This window comes from Aedes aegypti, chromosome 2 (assembly GCF_002204515.2).
Source record: "Aedes aegypti strain LVP_AGWG chromosome 2, AaegL5.0 Primary Assembly, whole genome shotgun sequence".
Classification (NCBI taxonomy): Eukaryota; Metazoa; Arthropoda; class Insecta; order Diptera; family Culicidae; genus Aedes; species Aedes aegypti.
Window position 1 is genome coordinate 16303917 of NC_035108.1, and position 12357 is coordinate 16316273.

The following is a 12357-nucleotide window of genomic DNA, read 5'->3' on the forward strand; positions in this document are numbered from 1 at the left end:
GCACAAATTTGTCTGTGATTAGGGAATCGCCGTTGCATTAGGCATAACAGTCGTTTGATATAATAGTCGTTTCAAACTCGAAGATTTTTCATTGCGGTTTCGTGAAAACTTTGAAACATTACACATTTTGTCTTTTGTAAAATTAACAACATTTATATATATCAGTTCTGTTAACATGAGTCCGCAATATTCGGTATTTTGGGTTTTATTATGTAAAGCATGAATGCAAGAGAATTGCACCATGTGCCCCATCTGCAAACAGGGCGATAAGTTGGATTACAAGATTGGTTCAATTACAAGACACACTCCCGAATTCTAGGCCACCGTGTATCACCAATTGCAAGAGCATTCGAGCAGGCAGGCAACATTTATGTTCGAACAAGCTACAACGGACCACATTTTCATATTACTTGTAGATTCATTTGATATCTTTATTCGCTGCTCGCCTTGCCCCACAGTGCTGAATAACGAAGTTTACTTTGAATGATACTTTAAAAGCTCCAAAAATAAAATAAAAATACTTTCAGAAATTTACATTTCAAATGAATTAATGCTTGTGTTGGAAGAGAATAAACCAACATCGCGACGCCTAATGGTAGATGGAGAATGCAAAATGATTTGAACAAATTGCATACCTTTTGGCGTTTTTCATGGTCACCTAATCCCATATGTGATCGGGAATATTGAGTTTAACATTCGCTCAAAAATAATTACTTCTCAATTGTCAACATCTTATAATGATAACTTGATTTGCTATATGCAGTCTTTAGTTACTAAAGACTTCATTATTATTCTAATAATAATGTATTAACATGACTATACTCCTGGCAATCCTCTTTGTACAGAGCACTGTTTGAAAGCTTGCTTTCCCTTTTCTCTTTTGCTCTTCTCTCCCTATAGGTACAGGGAACAACTCACGTCCCGCTCAACCAGTTTCGATTTTATTTATGTTTTGAACCGGAGTAACCTTATGCACTATTTACCTAGTTTTATCAGGATGCAAAAGTGTGGTTTAAATAGTTTTCGCAATTAGTCCAGGTGCCTCATTACGAAATCCTCCTTCAGGATGAACAGTTGTCGTTTGTGCGTCAATGATTTCCTCCTACTGCGAAAGGATTACAATATCCACAACTTGAAAGCCAAGCTCAGAGCAGTGTTCTCGTTCGAGGTGAGTATGAGTGCTATGAATCAGGTTACCACATGCCCTTCAATGTGTTGCTTTGTAGATAACACCACACGAGCGCCTCTCCGAAGTGGTATGTCCTGATTGTGTGCAAATCATTGAAAAATTTTACGATTATGCTACCACGGTCGAACAGAACCAACAGGAATTACTTCATCAGGCGCAGGGAGACAGTAGGTCAAACGAGACGTCTTCCTTGCTGTTACCACATCATGCTAACAGTCAACTGCTTATCCCCGAGGACGAAATAAAGGTTGAAATCACGGCGTCGGAAAGTGTCTTTGCAGAAACGCTGTCACCAGAATCAGAATCTGCTTTGCTAGTAGCAAAGAAGCATTCCAGGTCAATTGCTCCACCGGGAAGGTTTCAGAAAAATTTAATCAGTCGTCACATGAACATGTCCTGTGATATCTGTCAGGAGGACCAGTTCACGTTTCAAAAGTTGGAGACCCATTTCAAGAAGTACCATGGGAAACAGTTCTACATTGCCTGTTGTGGACAGAAGCTGACCAACGAACAGATGATTGCGGAACACTTGGAGAAACACAAAACCATGACCACCATCAAGGATGCACGTGAAACTAGTAGTTCTTGGGAACGGCGAGTGTCGTCTGCGTTTGGTTCGATTTTGACTGACTTTCGAAAGGACTTGGAGGATTACGAACCATTGCCGAATATGACACTCGCTCTGAACGGCGACACAAGAGAGCAGCAGAAGCTATACGACGTTCAAGATTACTTGGTGCAAACTTACTTCAACCTAGATTGTGAACTTTGTGGGTATCGAATGAACAATCTGGACGAACGTCGGATGCATTTCCGGGATGTTCATCCCAAGGAGAAATATTTTGTCTCATGCTGTGGACAACGTTTTTCCATCCGGATCAGTATAATGCGCCACCTGAACCGTCACTGGAAGTTCGTAGCCAATGGATCGTTGAGGGACTCTACCTTGAAGAACGGCAAAGTAGAAACTGATGAATTCGCTGAAGCAGTGACGCAATCTAATAAAGCCAATTGGTTACGGCAAATGCAAATACTCTACGGTCCATTGATGAACGAATTCCGCGATGACCTCATCGAAGGAGGTTTTAACCCACCCACGAAATTACCCGAAACCAAATCCACAGAACAGCAGAAGTTGCTCCATCAGATGCAGGATTTTCTGATTGCCAAACACAGTCCACTAAATTGCGAACTTTGTGGAGTTGAGATCAGCACTTACCTTGGCCGCCGAGAACACTTCAACATAGGCCATCCAAAGGAAAAACTGTACATCCAATGCTGTGGTAAAAAGATTTCGACCAGACAGAAGATTATCGTTCATTTGCTACGACATCGAAAGGGCTTGCGAACAATGGAACCGCACATACGATTCGCTCCGGAAAATTCTTACGAGAAGCACGAACAGGATGACGCCATCATTGAGGGCTACTACAAGATGGACTGTGAACTGTGTGACTATGCCGGAAATTCCTACCTAGGACTGAGAGCACACTTTCAAAAATCTCACAAGGAGGAAGGGTTTTTCATCACATGCTGCAATCGAAAGATGAAGACCAAATACCACATCCTGGAGCACATTGCTGCCCATCAGAAACCGGGTTCTCTGAAGTGTGATCACTGTGAGGCCACCTTTTCCACGGAACGAATACGCAAGGCCCACGTTAACCGGAAACACGCCAGTGATGAGGAGAAGGTGTTCCGCTGCGAACACTGCGTCGAATCTTTTTCCACCAAAAACCTGCTGATGTTGCACTCGTACAAGCACGAGCTGATGACTTGCGACATTTGCGGAGCAGAGATGAAGCGCTGTTCCCTTCGGGTGCACAAGCTGAACATTCACAAACAGGGCGAGGAAATCGTGTGTCATGTTTGCGCTAAAGTGTTTCATTCCAAACATATGTTCAACACGCATTATCGGAAGGCACATCTGGGCATACGAAAGAAGTACAAGAAGAAATCTCGAGCGAAAAAGAAACCACTGGTTCAGGAAGAGTTTGAGGGTGTTGATCTGGAGGACCCAGGCAAAGCTAGGACGCTACAGCTGAGGATCGAACCATTGTTCATGAACGACTAAGATGATCATGACTTGTATTTGGAGCACGCGTTCGGTGGCACCGTAGCGAATTTGTTCGTTTGAGGCACGGTTTCATTTTGAATTTGCCATTGTTTTTGGAGGTGATGTTTGCAGTAATATAAATACATTTCAGTTACCAATTTTGGTGTTTGATTTGATTAATACACGATGTGCAAACTATACACAGAACAATGAAATCTAAACGATCGTTTCAGGTTAATCATTTCCGTTATATATTACTATCCATTAATCAATTAATCCTCGTCATCTGTTGCAGATATGTAGAGGTATTCTCGATCTCTAGAAGTAACATTCCTTCCCATCTCAACTGATTGATGTGCAATTCTTACCAATTTCGATCAATCATGGAGTAGCAACCGTGAAAATTAATGTACAGTCAGTCTATGCTATGTTATGCTAATCAAGTTTATTGTATGCAACATTGATAGTCCTGTAGTAATCTGAAAGTAACAGCGTATTCACGACACAATAAAATATGTGTACCGAGATCAAATGGGCAATCCACATGATTGCACTCACATTGACATTGAAAAGTGCACCAGAAACACCTCGAGCTGTTGCATTTCCGCTAATAGTCGTCTGTTACCTTTCAGAACACTCGTTATTCAACAGTCTTGTATCCACGTACATATACGCGAGAAGTGCCGTACATGCTTGGCCTACTGTTGTGGATGCTGCGATTAGTTCCCACTCATGTGGGTGTTGCTTCTTTATCAGCACACTACACTGGACGATAGTGGGTGGGTGTGTGTGTGTGTGTGTGTGAGCCAGGAAATGCTGCGGGTTGTGAGCCTCCCACTGGCAATCACGGCTCATTCCTTCAGTCACTTCGGTTGTCAGCGGATTGAACTTCACCCTTGTCCTAGAAAAGTGTTTTTATTGGTTGTGCCACATTCTTGGGACCATTTTAAGCGTCGACATTGGAAAATTTTTGCAAGCGTGTAGTGCGTAGTGTTCAAATTTGCCTATTGTTCAACGTTCTGATTATTGGTGTATACTGTGACGGTTGTGCTTTGGAACGCAAAAATTCGAGGAATCGTAGTGTCAGACTGATATTTTTAACATAATTTCTATTGTCGAAATAAGGATTTCCATACATTCAAAATGCTATCTAAGGTGAATAGAATGGAAAATAAATTCTAACGAATAACGTGTGAAAGTGCATGCATTGGTGCAGCAAGTGAAAAATCGATAGTGTTTCGAAACTCGACGTTTTCATGGTCGTCTTCTGGTCGCATAGCATAAATTTTCTCTTCATTCTATCTTGCCTCTTCCTGCAACCCTAGGGAAACCTCTTTCCGTTTGTTTCGTTCGCTAACATTCACATTCAAGTTCAACTCATGTATTCCTTTTATCATACTTATCGACAAACCCCCCAATGGGCCGGGTGTGGGTGGCAATCAAAGCCCAGTCAGCATCGTTTAGCATTCTTCACGGTGACGATGAGCGCAGGTCAGTTGCTTTTCGTGAGTTACCGCTGTGAACCTCCCATGAATGGGAAACGGAAAACTCGAAACTTCGAAAGCGCCCTCGGCAAACCATGTGGAGAGTGACGCACACGCAATGCATTATTGGCTTGAATTGAGCAGCGAGCAACACCCAAAAATGAAAATGTTCATTGTTTACATCGTCTGGTCGGCTGCGCAAATGAGTGAATAGTTCGTTGTCAGGGCAACCGGTTGTGGAACTCAGTTCTCAGACGGTACATTTGTTATGCAAGTCGAGTTCAGCACACTCGGTGTACAAAGCGCGAGCAAGGTGCTGCTAGTGTTGACTAAAATGTTTTCGCAAATGTTTTCAAGTCAATCATGAGCGGAGCTATCGAAATTTTGGTTGGTTGGTACATAACTAACACTTAAGGGAGCAGGATCCATCATTGATTTCGTAATTTTCAAAAGCAGTTTTTTCGTTCAGAATTAATAAAATTTACAGGAAAATGTGTTCACTGTGTTCTGTTCTCCAACCGAAACACAGTAAACACATTTTTATCGAATAATGCTAAGTTTTGAACATAAAAACTGCTTTTGAAATTTCGATGATGACGTTTTTTTTTTTTTTTTTTTTTTTTAGTATCATTCCAAACATTACATTCATTTCTTATATCTAGGTGTTCTGTGTTATTTGACAACACTATCATCCTAATTTGGTAAAACAAATTTAAGATTTAATTAACATTTTGTTAACAACATATTACATTTCATTTGCCGTAGCAGTTCAGTTTTTTTACAGGTGAGTTGATTTCACCTGCTTATAAGAGAAAAAAAAACGTTTTTAATATACTTAACCTAACTTAACCTAAACATATAACGCATTAATCGTGGCAATAGAAGATTGTAACGATTTTTGCCTGAAATTATTTATTATTTTGTTTGACATTTGTTCCAATGTTTCAACATTGGATATTCTATGTAACTCATTGGTACTATACCAGGGAGGAAGCCTCAGAATCATTTTCAAAATTTTATTTTGAATTCTCTGCAGAGCTTTCTTCCTGGTATTACAACAGCTAGTCCATATTGGTACAGCATACAACATGGCTGGCCTGAAAATTTGTTTGAATATCAAAAGCTTGTTCTTAAGACAAAGTTTTGATTTTCTATTAATAAGGGGATAGAGACATTTTACATATTTGTTACATTTGGCTTGAATGCCCTCAATGTGATTTTTGAAAGTTAAATTCTTATCTAGCATGAGCCCTAGATACTTAACTTCATCTGACCAATTTATTGGAACCCCTCTCATCGTGACAACATGTCTACTTGAAGGTTTCAAATAAAGAGCTTTTGGTTTATGTGGGAATATTATTAGTTGAGTTTTGGAAGCATTAGGAGAAATCTTCCATTTTTGCAAGTATGAAGAAAAAATATCCAAACTTTTTTGCAATCGACTACAGATGACACGCAGGCTTCGTCCTTTGGCGGAGAGGCCTGTGTCATCCGCAAACAAAGATTTTTGACATCCCTGAGGTAGCTCAGGTAAGTCAGATGTGAAAATATTGTATAATATTGGTCCCAAAATGCTGCCTTGAGGAACACCAGCTCTTACAGGAAGTCTTTCAGATCTGGAGTTCTGATAATTAACCTGAAGTGTACGATTTGACAGATAACTTTGAATTATTCTAACAATGTATGTTGGAAAATTAAAGTTTTTTAATTTTACAATCAAACCTTCATGCCAAACACTGTCGAATGCTTTTTCTATGTCTAGAAGAGCAAGACCAGTAGAATAGCCTTCAGATTTGTTGGAACGGATCAAATTTGTTACACGTAAAAGTTGATGAGTGGTCGAATGTCCTTGGCGGAATCCGAACTGTTCATTGGCAAAAATTGAATTTTCGTTGATGTGGGCCATCATTCTGTTCAAAATAACCTTTTCAAAAAGTTTACTGATGGAGGAAAGCAAACTGATTGGACGATAGCTAGAAGCTTCTGCAGGATTTTTGTCTGGTTTTAAAATTGGAACAACCTTAGCATTTTTCCATTTGTCAGGAAAATATGCTAATTGAAAACATTTGTTAAATATATCAACTAAAAATGATAAGCTACTTTCTGGAAGTTTCTTGATGAGGATGTAGAAAATTCCATCATCGCCAGGAGCTTTCATGTTTTTGAATTTTTTAATAATAGTTCTCACTTCTTCCAAATCAGTCTCCCAGGCATTTTCGAAAACGTTCTCTTGATTGAGAATATTTTCGAACTCCTGAGTAACTTCATTTTCAATTGGACTAGTAAGTCCTAAATTAAAATTGTGCGCACTTTCAAACTGCATAGCAAGTTTTTGAGCTTTTTCGCAATTAGTTAGTAATAATTTGTTTTCCTCTTTCAATGCCGGTATTGGCTTCTGAGGTTTTTTCAAGATTTTCGATAATTTCCAAAAGGGCTTAGAGCCAGGGTCCAATTGAGAAATTTTATTTTCAAAATTTTTGTTTCTTAATTGAGCAAAACGTTTCTTGATTTCTTTCTGCAAATCCTGCCATATAATTTTCATAGCAGGATCGCGAGTGCGTTGAAATTGTCTTCTCCTCACGTTTTTAAGACGGATCAAGAGTTTAAGATCATCGTCTATAATCACGGATTCAAATTTTACTTCACATTTTGGAATTGCAATGCTCCGGGCTTCAACAATGGAATTTGTTAAAGTTTCAAGAGCATTGTCAATATCAAGTATATTTTCTAAAGAAATGTTAACATCAAGATTGGAGTCAACATACGTTTTATATATATTCCAGTCGGCTCGTAAATAATTGAAAGTGGAGCTGATAGGATTGAGAATCGCTTCTTGGGATATTTGAAATGTAACAGGGACATGATCAGAATCAAAATCAGCATGAGTAATCAGTTGGCTACAAAGATGACTAGAGTCGGTTAAGACCAAATCAATCGTAGATGGATTTCTAGAAGAGGAAAAACATGTGGGGCTATCAGGGTATTGAATTGAGAAATATCCTGAAGAGCACTCATCAAATAAAATTCTGCCGTTGGAATTACTTTGAGAATTATTCCATGACCGATGTTTGGCATTAAAGTCACCAATGACAAAAAATTTTGACTTATTGCGAGTCAATTTACGCAAGTCAGTTTGGAGCAAATTAACTTGCTGCCCAGAGCATTGAAAAGGCAAATAGGCAGCTATGAAAGTATATTTACCAAACTGTGTTTCAACAGAAACACCTAAAGTTTCAAAAACTTTAGTTTCAAATGATGAAAACAGTTGATGTTTTATACGCCTATGAATGATGATTGCAACTCCCCCACATGCCCCATCAAGTCGATCATTACGATAAACAAAAAAGTTAGGATCTCTTTTAAGTTTAGATCCAGGTTTTAAATACGTTTCGGTAATAACTGCTATATGCACGTTATTAACCGTAAGAAAATTAAACAGCTCGTCCTCTTTACCATTCAGAGAACGAGCATTCCAATTTAAAATATTTAAATTATTATTTGGATCCATTAGAAAAACGTAATCCAATAACAATTTGATTTGTAAATTTTACACCTACTTGGACTGCTTCAGTCATAGTGGTTGCTTTGAACATTGCATCAATCATTAGATACAATTGTTCAGTTAGAAAATTAAAATCAGAGGCAGACATGTCATGTGATTTCCCATTGGAATTTCCGGTAGACGAAGAAGCGGAGTTACCTGTGGCGGTAGGGTTTTTTCCATTTGATTTGAAACAAGTAGAATGGGTACCCATGGATCGAACAGGGGAGGAGTTCGAATTTCCTGCTACGATATCGGCAAAGGATTTACCGTGGGTAGATACATTCGAAATAGAAAGATTCGAACGGCTACCCGACGGATTAAAATTAGTTTGTGAATGAGCATGATTATGATCTTCCTGATGGGTATGATTCATGATCAAGCGATCGTTAACTGAAAAATGAGCATTGTTCGATACTCTACCAGGCAAATTCCGGAAACGACCGTTATCGTAACGGATATTATCTTTCATCTGCCTGGCACGAGCCTCAATGACCTTTTTGCGTGAAGGACAATTCCAAAAATTGGACTTATGGTTAGCCCCGCAATTACAACATATGAATTTGGTGGTATCTTCCTTCACTGGACAGACGTCTTTGGCGTGAGAAGAACCTCCGCAAATCATGCATTTAGCATCCATGCGACAATTTTTTGTACCATGACCCCACTTTTGGCACCGACGGCACTGAGTGGGGTTCTGGTAATTTCCTCCAGGTTTCTGGAAATGTTCCCATGTCACACGGACATCGAACATAAGTTTTGCTTTTTCTAAAGCTTTAATATTATTTAGTTCTTTTTTGTTAAAGTGAACTAAATAAAATTCTTGAGAAAGCCCTTTCCGAACAATGCCAGATTGGGTTCTCTTTTTCATAATGATTACTTGGACTGGGGAAAATCCAAGTAAATCATTTATTCCATTTTTGATCTCTTCAGGTGATTTATAGTCACTTGAGAGACCTTTCAAGACAACTTTGAACAAACGTTCAGTTTTGTCGTCATAAGTAAAAAATTTGTGCTTCTTCTCTTCAAGATGTTTGAGAAGAAGCTCACGATCTTTAAGAGTTTCCGGCAAAACGCGACAGTCTCCTTTCTTTGCGATTTGGAAGGAAACCTTGATTCCCCTAATGGAGTTCAAGATCTCCTGCCTAAATCCCGCAAATTCGGAACAACTGACCACGATAGGCGGCACTCTTTGCTTCCTCGCTTGAATCAAAGAGCCTGGGCTAGAGGCTGCTTCGATTTGGTGTTCGGAAAATTTGTCTAGAGCATCGAACTGATTGCTCATTTGGATACAATTATTCATTTCACCCTTGGAAGAAAGTTCGCATTCCGGGGAAGCGTCCTTTCTTCCATTCTTGCCACGTGTAGTGACAGTTTTAAAACCCACTTTTTTGGAAGGAAGTAGTGAATTCAGAGATTCGCCCTTCCTTTTGTTTGTTGTTGATACCATATTTAATTAATAAACGAAAGAAGACGTGACCTTCGAGAGGTTTTTTCCCAAGACGGTGTCCAAGAAGGATTACCACCGCTAGCTTTCGCCAACGGGTCCAACGAAAAATCGAAGGCACGGGTCCAAACAAGGATCGTAAAGGGATCAATAGTAGAAAAATAGTACTGAAAAGTACTGTTTTAGTAGCACTGAAAAGTACCGTTTTTAATTTTAGCACTGAAAAGTACTGTTTTTGTAGCACTGAAAAGTACTGTTTTATTGCTTTAGGTAGTTTTTAAGAAAACTTCCAAGAGCAGAGAGAATTCGTGTACGCACAGCACGAAGGTACGATGCGCACTGATGATGACGATGATTACGATGAAGGAGCGTTGATCTTCAAGCTTAAAAAACATTTCGAACACTCAAAGTTTGGAAGTAAGCTTAACACCAGCGAATTGTTTAGTACTGACTTTTCCGACAGTATTGCTTACATCTTCAAAAACTGGTAATATTTCTGTTCTAAAATATCCTAACGAAAAGCAAAATAATTTGAAAAAATGATTAGACATGGCATGCTTATGAAGTCAACGAAACATTCAGCATTCTTGGTAGGAAACGTTATGTTGACCGACCTAATCAAATTCGCCAAGTAATCAATTTGACCCCGGATTACGGTACTCAAGCCTCTGGTTAACAACATTATGTTCTCAATAGCTTAATAACTTGCCATCGGCATCTGAATAATTCTGATTTTCTAGTGATAACTCTCGATAAATATCAAGAAGAAACCCTAAGACAATCCTAGCAGCAATTGTTTAGAATTCATGGCAAGATTCTTTATAAGGATTTCTCAGGGAATCCTACCAAACATTTCTTTGGGGATTCTCGTAACATTGCTATGCTTGTTCTGCGCATCGGGTTAGGTGGGACCAGTCGAATGGGCTGACAATTTTCGACTCGCTTCCATTTGATTAACATTAGTCATCTTACGTCACTCGAGTTGAAAGCGACTCGTCTCTACTCGCCCAACTAGCAGAATAAGCCTATACGCTATGTATCATTAGAGTGGTTCAAAAAATCATTTTTGCTCCACACCGCTCATTCGATTCTAGATCAAATTCTGACACGGTGTCTCTGGTCAACATTAAAATAAAAAAACAGTATCGCTCAAACGTTTTCAAATCGGACGCAAAACTTTGGCTATAATAATTGTGCTGTTCTGCAGGCATCACTGGATATATGCAGTAAAACCAGTAGCCATGATTTGTGCCAACTATCGTTCGCGACAGATGCAGCAATGTTGCCTGTTCAGAAGTTAAATGAGCATTGTTGGAGAATTTGTGACTGGATATAAAACAATAACTAATTACTGGGACGTCCGATTTGAAAACGGTCTTCGGCAAATTTTTAGCTGATGAATGTATCTCACAGTACCAACGTGGCTCTAATCCCCAAGAGTACATGGGAAAGCACTATGACCGGTTGAATGAATTGCTAGCTTTTCCCATAGTAGTTCCCATACAAACTTTAATTAACAGAATTTGATCTAGAATTGAATGAGCAGTGTGGAGCAAAAATGATTTTTTGAACCACTCTAATGTATCATTTCTATGATTTTCTCCAGGAAATTCAGCAAAAGTCGAATAAGGTATTCGCGCTCAAAGTTTGCTCTATGAATTGTTCTGAAGATTTCTTCTAAAATTCATTAAGTAAATCTTTCACAGATTTCCCTAGGAATTCTTGAGATTTTCATTCACCAGGCATCCATTTAGAGAATCTTCCAGAATTTTTTGGAGAAATGTAGCAGTGATTTTTTTTACTGAGATTTGTCCATAAATACATCCAGTGAATTGTACATGAATGCATCTTTGACGGTTTTCCTTATGATTTCCTGCAACATTTTCGTCATAGATTTTTGGAAAATTTCAGGGTATATGTTCAGAGATTTCTCAATGGCTTCCTTTAATTCAAAAGTATATAGTAATTCTTCAAGTAATATCTGATATAATTAGGCCAATTAAATTTAAAGCCCCATAAAAACTCTTATATAGGGGGAGATCCTCCAGTACCGGACAGCACCCAAAACTGGACACAGTCGAAAAATTGAAAAGTCATGGTTCAATAAAGATGGTGTGTTAGAAAAAAAGGGAAGCTATTATAAAGAGTAATGTTTGCGTAGAACAACGCATCCTTGAAATATGCACGCTTTTTTGAAAAAAAACAGGAATGTTTGAAAACCGATAAAAAGTTGATGCATTGCCTTAAATTTGAACTTAATTAATAAATATTTTAAATATAAAAAAATAATTTGGATCTCGAAAGCATAATAGCATATTGCGCCAATTTTTCACAAAAATCTCAAAAAACTCTTCTAGTTTTAGAATCCGTGACGATATCAATCATTGGTGATCTAATTTTGAACATATTTATATGTTCCTTGGGGGACCGACATTCTCCATATAATATGTCCTTGGCGGCCATTTTGTTTTTGGTCAATTTATCAAAAAAAATAAATAAAATGTGTCCTATACAACGCCAGGTAATAAGGAGCTACTCTGAAAAAATCATACAAATCGGTTCGGTACTCTTGGAGAAATTTGAAAATTACGATATGAGGTTTTTTAGAGCATTCAAGATCTTTATTTGTCCAGCGTGGCA

General features: G+C 38.6%; 2 protein-coding genes across 3 annotated transcripts in view; both read left to right on the forward strand.

Moving 5' to 3' along the window:
* Positions 1-798: 798 nt before the first annotated feature.
* LOC5575745 (zinc finger protein 62) lies at positions 799-3403 on the forward strand. The gene is made up of 2 exons (XM_001655796.2): positions 799-1168; positions 1227-3403. Exons 1-2 carry the CDS (start codon positions 1067-1069, stop codon positions 3261-3263), a joined length of 2139 nt encoding a protein of 712 aa, XP_001655846.2. The 5' UTR covers positions 799-1066; the 3' UTR covers positions 3264-3403.
* A 688-nt stretch (positions 3404-4091) lies between these two features.
* Positions 4092-12357, forward strand: part of LOC5575744 (oxysterol-binding protein-related protein 2) — a 97710-nt gene continuing 89444 nt past the window's right edge. For both annotated transcript variants that reach the window (XM_021840023.1, XM_001655795.2), the window contains exon 1: positions 4092-4400. The gene's annotated coding sequence lies outside the window, so the exon portion shown is untranslated. The remainder of the gene's footprint in view (positions 4401-12357) is intronic.

Bases quoted from the DNA above. Each gene is read 5' to 3' on its own strand.
- LOC5575745 (XM_001655796.2), top strand. From the start codon at position 1,067: ATGAACAGTTGTCGTTTGTGCGTCAATGATTTCCTCCTACTGCGAAAG. The intron at 1,169-1,226 runs GTGAGTATGAGT...GTTGCTTTGTAG, and splicing joins GAGCAGTGTTCTCGTTCGAG to ATAACACCACACGAGCGCCT.